This window comes from Rhinolophus hipposideros (assembly GCF_964194185.1).
Source record: "Rhinolophus hipposideros genome assembly, chromosome: 19".
Classification (NCBI taxonomy): domain Eukaryota; kingdom Metazoa; phylum Chordata; class Mammalia; order Chiroptera; family Rhinolophidae; genus Rhinolophus; species Rhinolophus hipposideros.
Genome location: NC_138065.1, coordinates 31,057,994 through 31,076,820, shown reverse-complemented (window position 1 = coordinate 31,076,820; position 18,827 = coordinate 31,057,994). Strand labels below are relative to the sequence as shown.

Genomic DNA, 18,827 nt, shown 5'->3' with positions numbered 1-18,827 from the left:
CTGTGCTGTGAACTGTTACTTCTGTTTGCATTTGTTAAATTCTTGGCTGCAAAGATAGAAATAAATGTGACTCATTACTCTAGATTAGAAAGAAATATCAAGAGGTAGTCTCAGTTTAGGAGGCTGCCATGTTGTGCACAATAGGAGAAAACATTTACCACAGGATCACTTTGGTCAAACTGGGGCATCCCTTGTTTTGTCTTAAAGAATTACAGTCTAGATTCTAGGAAGAGGAACTGATAATAGAATTGCATTGCCGTATTTTTAAATAACTACTATAAAAATAGCTATAATATGGGTCTTTGAAATACTTTAGGTGCAGAGACTACAAGGTGCCAAAGAGTGTTTCAACTGGGTAAATGTCTTCAGGTGCTTCTTAGTATCTATTTTTGAGTTGTGCACGTGTTCAGTTAAGGTTATCTTCAGAGAGATTGCATCTGTCCAGACAAAATGACCCAGAAGATGAACTACTTGAAAAACTAAAAATTAGCTTGATTGAGAAGTAAAAATCCACCTTGCTTTTCATTGGGCTGGGATAACAGACACAGCAGTCTGTCTTCCACTGATAGGCTGCAGCTGGAAAGATTTATAATGATTCTCTAAAATCAGCGACATCAGAAACTGCTGTTTGAAATGATGTAAGAATGAAACCTCACACTTTTGTCGGAACTTAAGTCTTTTTGACAGAAGCAGCCTCAATATACAACTTCAGAGCTTCAGAGGAGGGGCTGCCAGACACAAAATTCCACATCTAAACTGTGCCAAGAAGTAGGATGAGAGATCCAGTTTGCAGTCCAGACTTAATGTTGACCCCTTTACACACTGTCCTATTGTGCGTTGAACCTATCAAGGCACTGCTTTATTTAAATTTCACCTAAATTCTACTCTTCCCCAAATCCTGTAAGTGTTCCTGTGGGGTTAAGATGCTCCACACTTCTGATGTGCCGTCGCCTTCATTGTAATGAGTCAATAAAGCTGACTGTGGAGGGCTACAGATTTGTCTCTGGTGATTGGGTTAAAACACCGGGAAGATTCCACTGAGGTTTCTGACACCCTCTCTTACTGCAGGCAGGACTCTACTTGGTAATGCGCACATCTGAGACCCTTTCAGTTTCACCTGTTTGAGATTTCTGTTCCTAATTGCATAGTATTTGCACTGAACTTCTGTTGGCAAAAATCTAGCCCGTTTTATTATCTAAAACTTTATCTTACACTCACTGAAATTTATGTGTGACTTGTAAGCGAAGGTGTCCTGCATGGAGAATATATGGTGGAACTGAATGTTTTGGGAATAAGGACTGCCAAGCAAGAGTTAATATTCATCTGGGCTAAAACATTAGCATGTTGATTTAAAAAAAATTTAATAGGGGATTGTGACTCATCTAATAAACAGATATGGCTGGGTCATTCAGGACTACTTCACTTCGTTCCTTTCTCTGTAGAAAACAGAAACTTGCTTTTTCTATTTGACAAACTTTTGTCAAAGCACTTTTAGGAGCTCTTTCTTATGATTTTTGTTGTTGTTTTGCTTCTTGTATCCTGTGACTTTTTAAATTTTATGTTTAGTAGTAAATAACAGAATGATGTAAGATGCAGTCAAAGCAATAGATCTTAGCCAAAAGGAACTTAAATGAAGCAATTGTAAGAAATTACCCTGAATTAAGTATCCTGGCTTCTGTGAACTAACATTCTTATATTCTGAGAAAATTTGGCATATGAATAATCTTTGAGGGATAGAAGAATAGAGATAAACGTCCTAAGTTTTAAAGGGGGGGAAATAGTTAATACGCAAAAACTTGAATGGCATCAGTGCTGGAGAAGAGTTAGATTTGTGAACCTTTAGGAAAGGGTGGTTTGAGAAGGCAGCAAGTGTCCACAGTACCCTGTAAGGGTTGGATGGGCTTGAGTTGGAAAATGAACTTTACCAGTTCATGGCTTGTGGTTGTAATAAAGTTACTTAGCCTTTCTGAGCATTAGATTTTTCAGATAAAATTGAATTGATGTTAATTAGCTCTTCTTGGGAGATTATTGTGAGAATTGAATAAGAATTTAGGTGAAGTGTCTGGCACATAGTAACTGCTGTTGTAATTATTGATAAAAGTCAGTGTGGATTCACAAAAAAACAGTCTCGTAGATCAGTATTCTTCATAATGTTGGCTTTCAGGGATATCAAGCATTTGATTCAAATTTTATTTTTAAAATATAGGTAACTTAGCAGGTTTCTTTAATGCAGGACTTTCAAAGTTTTAACATGTTTAATGAGGTCATAATATCCAAATTGGTCTGACCTGGAAACCTTTAGAAAACCTATCTTGACAGAATACAAGTTGAAAAATTGTGTAATGAGAAAATTTTTTAAATTTGAAATTATGAGACAAATTTATGTTCTTAAAGTTTTACTTTTAATTAGCTATGTTTTATTTTGTGGTTCCTGGGAATATTTTGTGTGAACAAAGAAGGTTTATTCCTAAAGAGTTTAACTATCACTGATTTAAAACGAACTCATGCTTTTTAAAAAACTTACTAGACTAAAAGAATACTGTTAAAATACTGGGTTTCTCTTTCAACAGGAGTTTTAACAGAGCTTCACATGAAGTCCTTGTGGGGAAAATGAAGAAATGTAGGCAGAATGATAGTTGACTGTGGTGGACTTGTGCCTCAGTAGCCATACCCAGAGAAGGCTGATTGATGTCAACCTTGGAGAATATTTCCACTGATGCCCTAAAAGGCTTTGTTCTTGGCCTATGCTGATGAAGTTTGCGGATAATATGAATTTGGGAAATAAAAAATATATGTTGAAGTGAAGTATCAATATACAAAAAGGTTTCAGATTTTGGGAAAAGGAGGTTTTAGTCATTGTAATTGCAATATCCAGTCCATTGAGTAATATAACTTAGATGGGTTGCATTAGTACAAGTATAGAATAGGAAGAGGAAGGTCATAACCCTGATCTGCCTCCCCACCCCCACCCCGCACCTTTTTAAAACCATACTTTGTTTAGACTGGGACACTGCTGATAGACTTTACTAAATCGGAGGTGTTGCATAGGAAAGCAAAGAGGTCCTGAGGATGCTTGAATTATGTCATGAGGAAGCGTTAAAGGAACCCCAGAAGAAGAAAGCGGAAACTCGTGAATTTTAAGATCTGCTCTGTGGAAGAGAGGTTAGATTTAGCCCATGGTAATCCCAGGAGGTAGACAAGATAGAAACAGTGAGTGGACTTCAGAGGAAGATTTCACCTGTTGAGAACTGTTTCATTGGAGTTTTCTCATAGGCTGCCTTGGAGAGATCATGCGAGGTTTTCAGTCATTCCCTTCTAGGGACATTTGTTGATAGGATGAGTTTAGGATAAGATTGGATTAGATTGTCTAAAGTCCATCTGGTATCATCATCCTATCACCATACACCCCTACCCCCAAACACAAACACACTGGCTTCCAAAATGATAGTTTTTATTTGTGCTTAAGCTTGAAAAAAGTGATTTTTTTGTTTTTAAAAAAGATACGGGATTTAAATAGGAAGATGTTATTTTTGTGGTTATGGATCAATAAGTTTTTTGTAAAGGTAAAACTAAAAACAGCTCTGGAAATCTCTTTGCAATCCACTTTTTAGTCTAAAGCAGTGGCTCTCAGACTTTTTTGATGAGGTTCTAATACATTTTACATTGTAATTTCCTACACACAAGAACACAAACACCTGAAACAAGTTTAGAAGTTTACCATTATTTATGTACAGTTTTCTTTGATATTTTCTATTTGCGTTTTCTTTTAAAATGCTGGTTATATGCCAGTAAATTTATTTTCAGACCCAGTAGTAGATTGTGACCTATAGATTAACATTGTTCTACAGGATCTCATTGATCTGATGAAACAAGATTTTTTTTTTTTTTTTTTTTTTTTACCACCTAGGTGATTGGTGAAAAGAGCTATGCTGGCTATTTTGGATTTCTCAAAACTCAGATTTCAAATGCACTTTCAAGTGCCTAATGAGAAACTTCTTAAATTATACAAAGTTCCCAAGGTGGTTTTTGTTATTCCCTGCATTTACCAGAACAATATTACTTCTTCAGGGTAAAAAGAAAGTAGTAGATTGTCTAAGTCGCTCTATTTGCCTGGAGAAAATGGTTTTGTGCTTTTTGAGTGGTGTCAAATGTGGATTTCTGTTTAAAAGTTCTGCTTGCTTGTTGCTTTTCTCCATATTTTGATGTGCAGGTTTATTATAAAGTAGTACTGGATTATGTGGTTTTAGTTGTTTTCTCATCTGTAAAGTTCAGAGGTTAGATGCTATCATCATCGCAAAGGTATGGTAATTTCCATCTGAAATAATTGTAATCCTTGACTCTTCAGAATGTTGGTTTTACATAGCTCACATTTCAGGAATATGTTTTGGTCCTAGATGGTTGCTGCTACAAGCAAGAAAAAGAGTATGGAGGGTAGACTTAACCAGTATTTAGTAGAAAGAAGTTGATGATTAAGAGTGAAAAAAAAAAATCCTTTTGCTTCTAAACTGCTTGAGTTATCAATGTTTGGTACACAGGCAGAACAACTCTTTTAGTGTTCTTTGTCTAGCTTCCCACTTTACCTTTCATTTTTTGCACTTTCATACAAAAGTGGAAGCTTCTCATCGCAGCCCTGGGGTGATCATCCCAGAATTGGTTTTGTGACCAAGGTACATTTAGAATATAAATAGATTATGATATCAGCTTTTAAATAAGAGCAGGCACATAATTGAAGTTTTTGTATTCCCAAATTTTGTATTTAAATATTCGTTTTTCTTACTGGGTTACAGTTGTCTTTTCTAAAGTGTAAACTTTTAGACTTGTTTAGATGGAACTCCAGTTGATTTGAGTGATAGAAATTGATCTAACTTGTATGGTGGCTTTAAGATAGCCACTTTCTCTGACCTAAATGGTAACCTGCAAACTTTATCCAAAGTTGGAAATAATATTATAATAGGAGTATTTTGGTATTCTCATTTTAATGAAATGAGCAACAAATCTTTTAAGACATTCTTTCTAAATGGTATTAGAACAAATACCGTATTTCCCCGAAAATAAGACCTAGCCAGACCATCAGCTCTAATGCATCTTTTGCAGCAAAAATTAATATAAGACCCGGTATTGTATTGTATTATATTATATTATACCCGGTATTATATTATACCCTGTATTATATTTATATTATATTAAGACCTGGTATTATATTAAAATAAGACCGGATCTTATATTAATTTTTGCTCCAAAAGGCACATTAGAACTGATGATCTGGCTAGGTCTTATTTTGAGGGAAACACGGTATTCTAAGACATCCATATTTTAAAACAATGACTTAATTGTGTTCAAATAATTAAGTGGTCAAGATTGCAGTGATATTCTGGGTGGAATGTGTTAGTGCTTATAAGTAATAATAGCAATTGATTGGATAGTTGTGTACTTGGCACTCAGAACAATTTTGAGAGATAGGTATTGTTATTCCTGTTTTACAGGCGAGGAAACTGAAGTTCAGTGAGGGGAAGTAATTGCTCAAGGACATACAAGTAGTAAGTGGCAGAGCTAGGATTTAAACCAATTTCCAAAATCTGTGTTTCTAACCTCTGTGCTATATTGAAGTTTATTTTGTCCTCCCAGTTTTGGTTGTTGATGCTCATTTTACACTGAAGAGTTAGTTTAGCTTTGGCATTTAATTTAAGTAATGGTATTTTGAGGAATTGAATGTTCCGTTGTTTTCAACTAGGAATAGAATTTCCCATGCCCTTAGACTTAAATACTACTCTTAAGTGTTGTCTATCCCAATATATCTGGTCAGTTTCCAATTTACATAGGAATAAGTTCATCAAAAATATTTCAAGCCTAAAGTAAATCTCCAATAGTGGAAATTGTATGTTTTGAATAGCAGCTTTAGAAGGCAGGAAATGAACCAAACTATTAGTATAAATCAGTGACATTGAATGAAACTTGTTATCATAATCTTTTATTTAAATCATTCTTTTGCCTCTTTAACATTTTTAGATTGATGCCCTTTTTTTGACTAGTTACTCATAAGACAAGATTGCTTCTATATTTGTATTTCGCTTTACTCAGGTTTTAGTTTTTGTGATAAATGACATTTATGTAAGATAATTCTGGCCATTTTCACATTGAAAGTTAAAATATTTTGTATTTCAAAGGAAGGAGTGATCTTCCGATTTAATTTTGAAAAATTTAATTATATAATTTCAATGTAGTCTACATGGCGTTTTTGTAGTACTTGTTGAAAACTAGTATAAAAAATATACACTAAATAGTTGCCTTTTTAATTTGTTAGATTTAAAGTAACAAGTTCTTCACTATGGAAGAAACTAAATTTTCCTTTGTAGTTAAGGGCAGTGCTGACTAAATGTCTGATAGGCTGAAAACTCCAGTGGCACATACATCCTCTACTGATACCTTTTCCCACCCCAAATCCTTTGCAGATGCCAAGTCCATTCACTCATCAAACACATCTCTTGAATTTGGTGTTCCGAATGAAAGAGAGATGAACTCGTCCTCAAGAAATTCAACTTAGTAAGAAAGACAGACATTTAGTAAATTATATAGTGCCAAAGATGGAAGGTGTTGAGGTAAGACTGTATCTAATACTGTGTTTCCCCAAAAATAAGACCTAGCTGGACAATCAGCTCTAATGCGTCTTTTGAAGCAAAAATTAATATGAGACTTGGTCTTATTTTACTATAAAACAAGAATGGGTCTATAAAATATATAATATTCTATTTATTACACTATATTATAATATGTTATAATAAATATATGTAATATACTGGGTCTAATATAATATAAGACCGGGTCTTATATTAATTTTTGCTCCAAAAGACTCATTAGAGCTGATTGTTCAGATAGGTCTTATTTTCAGGGAAACACGGTATGAGTGGGATTGATATGAACAGCAACTTAGGCCACGGATCAGCATGACCAGGTGGTAAAAAAAACAATATGATATGATTGGTGTAATTAACAAAGTTCTTGGGTTGCTTGATTGTTAAGTGGCAAGAGATGAGAATTTAAGGAGATATTATCTTTTAAACTATCTTATAAAATTAGGTTTCTAACAGAGCCCTTAAATTTGGCCCTGAGAGCAAAAAGTTCAGAAAACCTTTGAGTGCCTACTTTTTACCTCTCTCTGTACCAGAAATGTGGGTGTAAGATATTGTTCTTACTTTCAGGAAGCTCAGGTTAGTGAAGAAAAAAAATGATACAGCAATACTAAACTTTAATATAACTTTAATTTGTAGAGTAACATTTTAGATCTGTCAGCAACTTAGGTTATCAGTTTCAACAGAGGAGGATCTCAGGCCCTGAGAAATTAGTGATTTGCTTGAAGTTCTAGAACCAGAACCCAGGATTGCTACTAACAAAGATTCTGTACTTTATAATTCCTTTCTGGAGTGTTTCACTACTAGTGATACACTAAGAATGTAACTATCATTGGCAAACTGTTAGAAAATTCTTTACGTTGAACCCACACAATCTGATCATCAAAGCCAAGCTGGTATGTTTACTACTGCTTTCATTTCAAAACTGTAAAGTAGCTAACATGTTTTCCTTCATTCAAGTTAAAAATCTAAATTCAGTTGTTCTTAGTATGACATACCCTTCACCATTCTAGTTACCCTTCTTTATAGTCTCATAGGATGTATTTGTTGATTTATGGTACCCAGAAATTGTAGCAATATTTTAGTGACAATCCTGCCAGCATGGATAAGCTGGAATAATTATGCCTGCAATTTCACAACCTATACATTAATTATTAGAGATTAAGACTTAAAAGTCCCTCTTCTGGATACTTGCCTTCACTTGGTTCCATGTTCTATTTTCCTTGATTGTAAGTAATGCAGAAAATGATTATCTTTGCTTTATGATCACTATACTGTTTCTCATGGCATCTGCCATTTAAAAAATCACTATTTTGCTAGAACATGGTAGGCATTTGATTTCTAGCCCACCCCCAACCTCCCAAAATACTTTTTTTTAGAAAAATATTTTTATTTTACTCTTTTTAAAAATTGTAGTAGCATAACAAAATTTACTGTCTTAACCATTTTTAAGTGTACAGTTCAGTAGTGTTAAATATATTCACATTGTTGTGTACCCAATCTCCAGAACTCTTTCTCTTGCAAAACTAAAACTATACATACCATTAACTCCCCAACCCCCATGCCCGAGCTCCTGACAGCCACCATTCTTCTTTCTGTCTCTATGAATTTAAGTACTCTAGGTACATCATATAAGTGAAATTAACAGTCATGATTTTTAAATTAACTTTCCTAATAGAATGGTATCTTTGACATATAAACTCAGCTTACAAAAAAAACATACAGTTGGCCCTGAACAACACGGGGATTAGGGGTGCAAACCCTTAACAAAATGTTAAGTCAAAAATCTGAGTATAACTTTTGACTCCCTCAAAACTACTAATACCTACTGTTAACTGGAAGCCTTACTGATAACATAAACAGTTCATTAACAGTTGTAATACGAGGTCTAACAATTAAGTTTGCGAACTTGCCACTGTGCTTACATGGGCAGCACTGTACGAACAGCTCGGTAAGGTTTCATAACCTTGGTGTATCAGTGTCTCACAGCTGTGTTCATATTGACGTGTGACGGTGTCTCGCTGAGTGGTGTTCATTATTGTGGAGTGTTTTTGTGTGCCGTTGTGAGAATGTCTGAGCTTGAATTAGACCAACAAATAAATACTAAATTTCTTTTTAAACTTGGCAAGAGTGGAAGTGAAATCAGGGACATGTTAGTCCAAGTTTATGGGGATAATGCCATGAAGAAAATGGCAGTGTACAAATGGATTAAACGTTTTTCTGAGGGGAGAGAATGCGTCACTGATGAAGAGAGGTCAGGGTGGCCAGTAACAAGCAGAACTGAGGCAAACATTGCAGAAATTTGTCGAATTTTGTGTCAGAATTGTCGGCTGACTGTGAGAAGCGTAGCAGACCAAGTAAGCATCCATAAAGAAACAGGAAAATCTTAACTGAAAATCTTGGCAATGGTCCCAAAGGAGGTCACCAATGAACAAAAGCAAAGGAGAGTCGAAGTTTGCCAAGACCTTTTGGAGAGTCAAGATGATGTTTTGGGCCATGTTATCACTGGTGATGAAACATGGGTGTACCAACAGACCCTGAAACAAAGCGTCAAAGTGCACAATGGAAGTCAGCAAATTCTCCACAACCAAAAAGTTCCATTCAAATCAAGAGTCAAAATGATGTTGCTAACCTTTTTTGATATCAGAGGGATTATTCATTATGAATTTGTACCAACTGGACGGTTAATCAAGTTTACTATCTGGAAGTGCTGAAAAGCCTGTGTGAAAAAGTTAGACGACCTGAACTTTTCGCCAACAATTCATGACTTGCATCACGACAATGCACCAGCTCACACGGCACTGTCTGTGAGGGTTTTTAGCCAGTAAACAAATAACTGTATTGGAACACCCTCCCTGTCGCCATAATTTGTATATTATAATGTAATTTAAAAATCACTTTGCCTTGAAAAAAACTCAGCCATAACCTTGTTTATCAGGTATACATGTATGTGTACATATAGCAGTAAGAAAAAATAACATTTACAGTTTTGGTTTATGCACATGCAATACCTCTGCATATAAAATACAAATGAGACTTTGGCTTATTTTGATGTTTTATGTATATATATGGGGAGGTGGGAGGTTGTTTTGTGGGAAAGTAGTATTTGAGCTGTCACTGAGATGAGCAATATAAGAATTGTAATTTGAAATACTTTTGGCTTAAGCAACACATTCTTGTAACAAAATGTTAAGATTTTTGTTTGAGGTGAGGACTTACTGAAAAATAATTTTCAGAGAACTAGTTCAAATTCTGTTTATGAAAAAAATGTTCTAATATCTTAGGAAAGTCCTACATGCATTATAATGATCTTAATTAGAATTTCTTTCTACAGAAATAGGAAGGTCGTTGATTATTCACAGTTTCAGGAATCTGATGATGCTGGTAAGTTTTATGATTTCAATAAATTATAAGTTGGGCCCTACTCGTACAAGAATCACCAGCTTATGTACTTTTTTATTATTATGCTTTTGGAATGGGTTTTATTTTTTACTTTTAGACTATTTATATAAATTACATTAAGATCTGTGTCACCCAAAACAAAAGTTGAACTTGCTTGGATTTTAACTTTTCCTTAGTAAATCATTGATAAAAACACTTGAATAATTTTTTTCTTACCTGGTTTTGGAGTCCAAAGTTTAAATGTGCAATGATTCTGATGCAGTGTTTATTATTAGTTAATGTATCTCCTGCTGTAATCACAGTTAAAACTTTTACCTTATGATAGGGAATATTTTAGTTTTTGTATAATAAAGTAACTAAGATGAGAGTATTTTGTGAAACACTTTTGATTTGTGAACTGATTTCATCATAGAATGAGTAGTGTATCTTAAATGTTAGTCATAAAATGTCTCTTTAGAATATGTCCATAATCTCATTATTTTCCAGATGCATTTACTATTTTTTAAATGTAATATTACTTTATAAAGATAATATGTGTACTTTGGGAAAACTTAAAAATGCAGAAATAAATGAAGAAGAGTAAAAAAATAACATATAATCCAACCTCACAGAGGGAATACTAACATTTATTAAATGTTTGCTAAATGTTTGCATTTACTCATTTAATCCCTCAGAACAATCCTGTTAAAATGGGATATATATTATTTTCATTTTACAGATAAGGAAACTTGAGGCAAAGGTTGGACTCAAGTTTCTTTAGCCAGCAAATGGCCATTTTAACCATTTTGTTGATAAAGCTTTTAACTTTTTAAAAAATATATATAGTTGAAGTCTTGCTATAGAATTTTTGTGTTCTGTCCTTCTCCCACCCCACCCCTACCTTACGAATATCTTTCTCGTGTTATTAAAAGTTACTTGAAAAAATTCCTATTGATGGTCGTATGCTGTTCCATAATAGAATTTATAATGTATCCATCATGTAATTGCTCAAGCTCCAGACTACTTCCAGATTCTCACCCTTACATATATAGTGGTGGAGTAAACCATTTTGGAAATATACACCTTTAAGGTGGGGTAGTTTTTTTAAGTTTTATAGGGCTTTTGAAATGGGAGGTATTTTCCTCAAGTGCCAGAGTACTCTACTTAATACTTTAATTTAAAAGTAATTTACTTGATAACAAAAATTGTATTAGGATTGTAGGTTGTGGGATCTTTACATTCTAAAATGCTCATAATATTACTCTAATAGTTTTCAAATTAATATGAAGGTGTGGAAATCTTTAATAAAAGGGTAGGATATGAAATGATAAGAGATATTGGCTATAGATATATTAAAACAGGTGGTGAACACACAATGGGATTTATAGATGATGTAATACAGAATTGTACACCTGAAATTATGTAATTTCATTAACAATTGTCACCCCAATAAATAAATTAAAAAAAAAAACAGACATGAGAAGTAGTGGTAATATGCAAAAACGGAAATGATTGAGTTAAGGTGGTGGGACTGGGACAGAAAAAGAATTTATTTTTTTATATATTTTTTTAAATTAAATTTATTGGGGTGACAATTGTTAGTAAAATTACATAGATTTCAGGTGTACAATTCTGTATTACATCATCTGTAAATCCCATTGTGTGTTCACCACCCAGAGTCAGTTCTCCTTCCATCACCATATATTTGATCCCCCTTACCCTCATCACCCACCCCCCACCCGCTTACACTCTGGTAACCACTAAATTATTGTCTGTGTCTATGAGTTTTTCTTTCTCATTTGTCTTGTTCCTTTGTTGTTTTTGGTTTATATACCACGTATCAGTGAAATCATAGGGTTCTCTGCTTTTTCTGTCTGACTTATTTCACTTAGCATTATACTCTCAAGATCCATCCATGTTGTCACAAATGCTCCTATATCATCTTTCCTTAACGCCGAATAGTATTCCATTGTGTATATATACCACAACTTCTTTATCTATTCATCTATCAAAGGACATTTTGGTTGTTTCCATGTCTTGGCCACCGTAAACAAAGCTGCAGTGAACATCGGAGTACACGTGTCTTTATAGAGAAATGTTTTCAGATTTTTGGGGTAGATATCCAGGAGAGCGATTGCTGGGTCATATGGTAATTTTATTCGTAATTTCTTGAGGAACCTCCACACTGCCTTCCATAGCGGTTGCACCAGTCTGCATTCCCGCCAACAGTGTATGAGGGTTCCTTTTTCTTCACAGCCTCTCCAACACTTGTTACTATTTGTTTTGTTGATGAAAGCCAATCTGACTGGGGTGAGGTGATATCTCATTGTGGTTTTCATTTGCATTTCTCTGATGATTAGCGATGTTGAGCATTTTTTCATATGTCTATTTGCCATTTGTATATCCTCTTTAGAGAAATGTCTCTTCAGGTCCTCTGTCCATTTTTCAATTGGGTTGTTTGTCTTTTTGTTGTTGAGTTTCATGAGTTCCTTGTATATTTTGAATATTAGACCCTTATCAGAGGCACTGTTTGCAAAAATCTTCTCCCATTCAGTTGGTTGCCTCATTATTTTGTCAATAGTTTCTTTTGCTGTGCAGAAGCTTTTCAGTTTCATATAATCCCATTCGTTTATTTTAGTTTTTACTTCCATTGCCTTTGGAGTCAAATTCATAAAATGCTCTTTGAACCCAAGGTCCATAAGTTTAGTACCTATGTTTTCTTCAATGCAGTTTATTGTGTCAGGTCTTATGCTTAAGTCTTTGATCCATTTTGAATTAATTTTGGTACATGGTGACAGATAGCAGTCCAGTTTCATTCTTTTGCACGTGGCTATCCAATTCTGCCAGCACCATTTATTGAAGAGGCTGTCTTTCCTCCATTGTATGTTTTTAGCTTCTTTGTCAAAAACTATCCGTCCATATTTATGTGGTTTTTTTATTTCTGGGTCCTCAATTCTATTCCATTGGTCTATGTGTCTGTTTTTCCGCCAATACCAAGCTGTTTTGATTATTGTAGCCCTGTAGTATAAGCAAAAATCAGGGAGTGTGATACCTCCAGTATTGTTCTTTTTTTTGGTATTGCTTTGGCTATTCGGGGTCTTTTGTGGTTCCAAACAAATCTGATGATTTTTTGTTCTATTTCTTTAAAAAATGCCATTGGGATTTTGACGGGGATTGCATTAAATCTGTATATGCCTTTGGGTAATATGGCCATTTAACTATGTTGATTCTTCCAATCCATGAGCACGGAATGTCTTTCTATTTCTTTGTGTCTTCTTCAATTTCTTTCAAAAATGTCTTACAGTTTCAGCATATAAATCTTTCACATCCTTGGTTAAGTTTATTCCTAGGTATTTTATTCTTTTTGCTGCAATTGTAAAAGGAATTGTTTTTTCTATTTCTTTTTCTGAGATTTCATTGTTGGTATATAGGAAAGCAATGGACTTTTGTACGTTGATTTTGTAGCCAGCAACTTTACTGTATTCATTGATTGTTTCTAATAGCTTTTTGGTGGAGTCTTTAGGGTTTTCTATATATAGCATCATGTCATCTGCAGAGAGTGACAATTTAACTTCTTCATTCCCAATTTGGATGCCTTTTATTTCTTTCTCTTGCCTGATTGCTCTGGCAAGGACTTCCAACACTATGTTGAAAAGCAGAGGTGATAGGGGACAACCTTGTCGTGTTCCTGAACGTAGAGCAAAGGGCTTCAGTTTTTCACCATTAATTGTGAGATTAGCTGAGGGCTTGTCGTATATGGCCTTTATTATGTTGAGGTATTTTCCTTCTATACCAATTTTAGTAAGTGTTTTAATCATAAATGGATGTTGTATCTTATCAAATGCTTTTTCTGCATCAATTGATAGAATCATATGATTTTTGTCCTTTATTTTGTTTATGTGCTGTATCACATTGATGGATTTGCAAATGTTGAACCATCCTTGTGCCCCGGGGATGAACCCCACTTGGTCGTGATGAATAATCTTTTTAATGCATTGTTGTATTCGATTTGCTAGAATTTTGTTTAGGATTTTAGCATCTGTATTCATCAGAGATATTGGTCTGTAGTTTTCTTTTTTTGTGTTGTCCTTACCAGGTTTTGGTATCAGGGTAATGTTGGCCTCATAAAATGAGTTAGGGAGTACTGACTCTTCTTCAATTTTTTTGGAAGAGTTTGAGCAGGATTGGTATTAGATCCTCTTTGAAGGTTTGGTAGAATTCACTAGTGAAGCCATCTGGTCCAGGATTTTTGCTTTTGGGACGGTTTTTCATGACTGATTCAATTTCGTTACTGGTGATCGGCCTGTTTAGATTTTCCAATTCTTCATGGTTCAGCCTTGGAAGGCTATATGTTTCTAAGAACTTGTCCATTTCTTCCAAGTTATTGAATTTGGTGGCATATAGTCCTTCATAGTATTCTTGGATAATCCTTTGTATTTCTGTGGTGTCCATGATAACTTTTCCTTTTTCATTTCTGATTTTGTTAATTAGTGTCTTCTCTCTTTTTATCTTAGTGAGTCGAGCCAAGGGTTTGTCAATTTTGTTAATCTTTTCAAAGAACCAGCTCCTTGTCACATTAATTTTTTCTATTGTGTTTTTGTTCTCTATTTCATTTAGTTCTGCTCTGATTTTTGTTATCTCCTTTCTTCTGCTGACCTTGGGTTTTGCTTGTTCTTCTTTTTCTAGTTCTTTAAGGTGTAACATGAGGTTATTTATTTGGGATTTTTCTTGTTTCTTGAGTTAGGCCTGTAATGATATAAATTTCCCTCTTAAAACTGCTTTTGCGGCATCCCCCAAATTTTGGTAGGATGTATTTTTTTTTTTTTTTTTTTTTTTTTTAATCACCCAATGAGTTCTTTCCTTTTTTTTTTTTTTTTTTTTTTTAATTAATTTTATTGGGGTGACAATTGTTAGTAAATTTACATAGATTTCAGGTGTACAATTCTGTATTACATCGTCTATAAATCCCATTGTGTGTTCACCACCCAGAGTCAGTTCTCCTTCCATCACCATATATTTGATCCCCTTACCCTCATCACCCACCCCCCACCCCCTTACCCTCTGGTAACCACTAAATTATTGTCTGTGTCTATGAGTTTTTGTTTCTCATTTGTTTGTCTTGTTCTTTTTGGTTTATATACCACATATCAGTGAAATCATAGGGTTCTCTGCTTTTTCTGTCTGACTTGTTTCACTTAGCATTATTCTCTCGAGATCCATCCATGTTGTCACAAATGTTCCTATATCATCTTTCCTTAACGCCGAATAGTATTCCATTGTGTATATGTACCACAACTTCTTTATCCATTCATCTATCGAAGGACATTTTGGTTGTTTCCATGTCTTGGCCACCGTAAACAAAGCTGCAATAAACATTGGCGTACACGTGTCTCTATAGAGAAATGCTTTTATATTTTTGGGGTAGATACCCAGGAGAGCGATTGCTGGGTCATATGGTAATTCTATTCGTAATTTCTTGAGGAACCTCCACACTGCCTTCCATAGCGGCTGCACCAGTCTGCATTCCCACCAACAGTGTATGAGGGTTCCTTTTTCTCCACAGCCTCTCCAACACTTGTTACTATTTGTTTTGTTGATGAAAGCCATTCTGACTGGGGTGAGGTGATATCTCATTGTGGTTTTCATTTGCATTTCTCTGATGATTAGCGATGTTGAGCATTTTTTCATATGTCTATTTGCCATTTGTATATCCTCTTTGGAGAAATGTCTCTTCAGGTCCTCTGTCCATTTTTCAATTGGGTTGTTTGTTTTTTTGTTGTTGAGTTTCATGAGTTCCTTGTATATTTTGGATATTAGCCCCTTATCAGAGGAACTGTTTGCGAAAACCTTCTCCCATTCAGTTGGTTGCCTCATTATTTTGTCAATAGTTTCTTTTGCTGTGCAGAAGCTTTTCAGTTTCATATAATCCCATTTGTTTATTTTAGTTTTTACTTCCATTGCCTTTGGAGTCAAATTCATAAAATGCTCTTTGAACCCAAGGTCCATAAGTTTAGTACCTATGTTTTCTTCAATGCAGTTTATTGTGTCAGGTCTTATGCTTAAGTCTTTGATCCATTTTGAATTAATTTTGGTACATGGTGACAGATAGCAGTCCAGTTTCATTCTTTTGCACGTAGCTATCCAATTCTGCCAGCACCATTTATTGAAGAGGCTGTCTTTCGTCCATTGTATGTTTTTAGCTTCTTTGTCAAAAATTATCTGTCCATATTTATGTGGTTTTATTTCTGGGTTCTCAATTCTATTCCATTGGTCTATGTGTCTGTTTTTCCGCCAATACCAAGCTGTTTTGATTATTGTAGCCCTGTAGTACAAGGAAAAATCAGGGAGTGTGATACCTCCAGTATTGTTCTTTTTTTTTAATATTGCTTTGGCTATTCGGGGTCTTTTGTGGTTCCAAACAAATCTGATGATTTTTTGTTCTATTTCTTTAAAAAATGCCATTGGGATTTTGATGGGGATTGCATTAAATCTGTATATGGCTTTGGGTAATATGGCCATTTTAACTATGTTGATTCTTCCAATCCATGAGCACGGAATGTCTTTCCATTTCTTTGTGTCTTCTTCAATTTCTTTCAGAAATGTCTTATAGTTTTCAGCATATAAATCCTTCACATCCTTGGTTAAGTTTATTCCTAGGTATTTTATTCTTTTTGCTGCAATTGCAAAAGGAGTTGTTTTTTCTATCTCTTTTTCTGAGATTTCATTGTTGGTATATAGGAAAGCAATGGACTTTTGTACGTTGATTTTGTAGCCAGCAACTTTACTATATTCATTGATTGTTTCTAATAGCTTTTTGGTGGAGTCTTTAGGGTTTTCTATGTATAGCATCATGTCATCTGCAAAGAGTGACAATTTAACTTCTTCATTCCCAATTTGGATGCCTTTTATTTCTTTCTCTTGCCTGATAGCTCTGGCGAGGACTTCCAACACTATGTTGAAAAGCAGAGGTGATAGGGGACAACCTTGTCGTGTTCCTGAACGTAGAGCAAAGGGCTTCAGCTTTTCACCATTAATTATGAGGTTAGCTGAGGGCTTGTCATATATGGCCTTTATTATGTTGAGGTATTTTCCTTCTATACCAATTTTAGTAAGTGTTTTAATCATAAATGGATGTTGTATCTTATCAAATGCTTTTTCTGCATCAATTGATAGAATCATATGATTTTTGTCCTTTATTTTGTTTATGTGATGTATCACATTGATGCATTTGCGAATGTTGAACCATCCTTGTGCCCCGGGGATGAACCCCACTTGGTCGTGATGAATAATCTTTTTAATGCATTGTTGTATTCGATTTGCTAGAATTTTGTTTAGGATTTTAGCATCTGTATTCATCAGAGATATAGGTCTGTAGTTTTCTTTTTTTGTGTTGTCCTTACCAGGTTTTGGTATCAGGGTAATGTTGGCCTCATAAAATGAGTTAGGGAGTACTGACTCTTCTTCAATTTTTTGGAAGAGTTTGAGCAGGATTGGTATTAGATCCTCTTTGAAGGTTTGGTAGAATTCACTGGTGAAGCCATCTGGTCCAGGACTTTTGATTTTGGGAAGGTTTTTGATGACTGATTCAATTTCCTTACTGGTGATCGGCCTGTTAAGATTTTCCAGTTCTTCATGATTCAGCCTTGGAAGGCTATATGTTTCTAAGAACTTGTCCATTTCTTCTAAGTTATTAAATTTGGTGGCATATAGTCCTTCATAGTATTCTTGGATAATCCTTTGTATTTCTGTGGTGTCCGTGATAACTTCCCCTTTTTCATTTCTGATTTTGTTAATTAGTGTCTTCTCTCTTTTTATCTTAGTGAGTCTAGCCAAGGGTTTGTCGATTTTGCTAATCTTTTCAAAGAACCAGCTTTTTGTCACATTAATTTTTTCTATTGTCTTTTTGTTCTCTATTTCATTTAGTTCTGCTCTGATTTTTGTTATTTCCTTTCTTCTGCTGACCTTGGGTGTCGCTTGTTCTTCTTTTTCTAGTTTTTTAAGGTGTAACATGAGGTTATTTATTTGGGATTTTTCTTGTTTCTTGAGATAGGCCTGTAATGATATAAATTTCCCTCTTAAAACTGCTTTCGCGGCATCCCAAAAATTTTGGTAGGATGTATTTTCATTGTCATTTGTTTCTATGTATCTTTTGAACTCTCCTCTAATTTCTTCTTTGACCCAGTCGTTCTTTAAAAGTATGTTGTTTAATCTCCATGTATTTGTGTTTTTTCCTGCTTTCTTTTTGCAGTTGATATCCAATTTCAAAGCTTTGTGATCAGAGAATATGCTTGGTATGATTTCAATCTTCTTAAATTTGCTGAGGCTGATTTTGTGTCCCAATATATGGTCTATCCTTAAGAATGTTCCATGTACACTAGAAAAAAATGTATAGTCTGATGTTTTAGGATGAAGTGCTCTATATATGTCAATTATGTCCATTTCATCTAATGTGTCATTTAGGGCTGCTATTTCGTTATCTTCTTTTGGATGATCTATCCATAGCTGTCAATGATGTATTTAAGTCCCCTAGTATAATTGTGTTTTGGTCAATTTTTCCCTTTAGTTCTGTTAGTAGTTGCTTGGTATATTTCGGTGCTCCCTGATTGGGGCCATAAATATTGATGACTGTTATGTCTTCTTGTTGTATAGTCCCCTTTACCATTATGAAATGTCCATCTTTGTCTCTTGTTATCTTTTTCACCCTGAAGTCTGTTTCATCGGAAATCATTATGGCTACACCTGATTTTCTCTGGGTACCATTTGCTTGGAGTGTCAATTTCCACCTTTTCACTTTGAGTCTATGCTTGTCCTTGTAGCTGA

At 34.7% G+C, this 18,827-nt stretch overlaps 1 protein-coding gene across 2 annotated transcripts in view; it reads left to right on the top strand.

The window, feature by feature from the left end:
* Positions 1-18,827, top strand: part of NUCKS1 (nuclear casein kinase and cyclin dependent kinase substrate 1) — a 40,782-nt gene that overhangs the window by 7,298 nt on the left and 14,657 nt on the right. For both annotated transcript variants that reach the window (XM_081025066.1, XM_081025067.1), the window contains exon 2: positions 9,961-10,010. In XM_081025066.1, the coding sequence (XP_080881192.1) occupies positions 9,961-10,010 (50 nt within the window). The remainder of the gene's footprint in view (positions 1-9,960; positions 10,011-18,827) is intronic.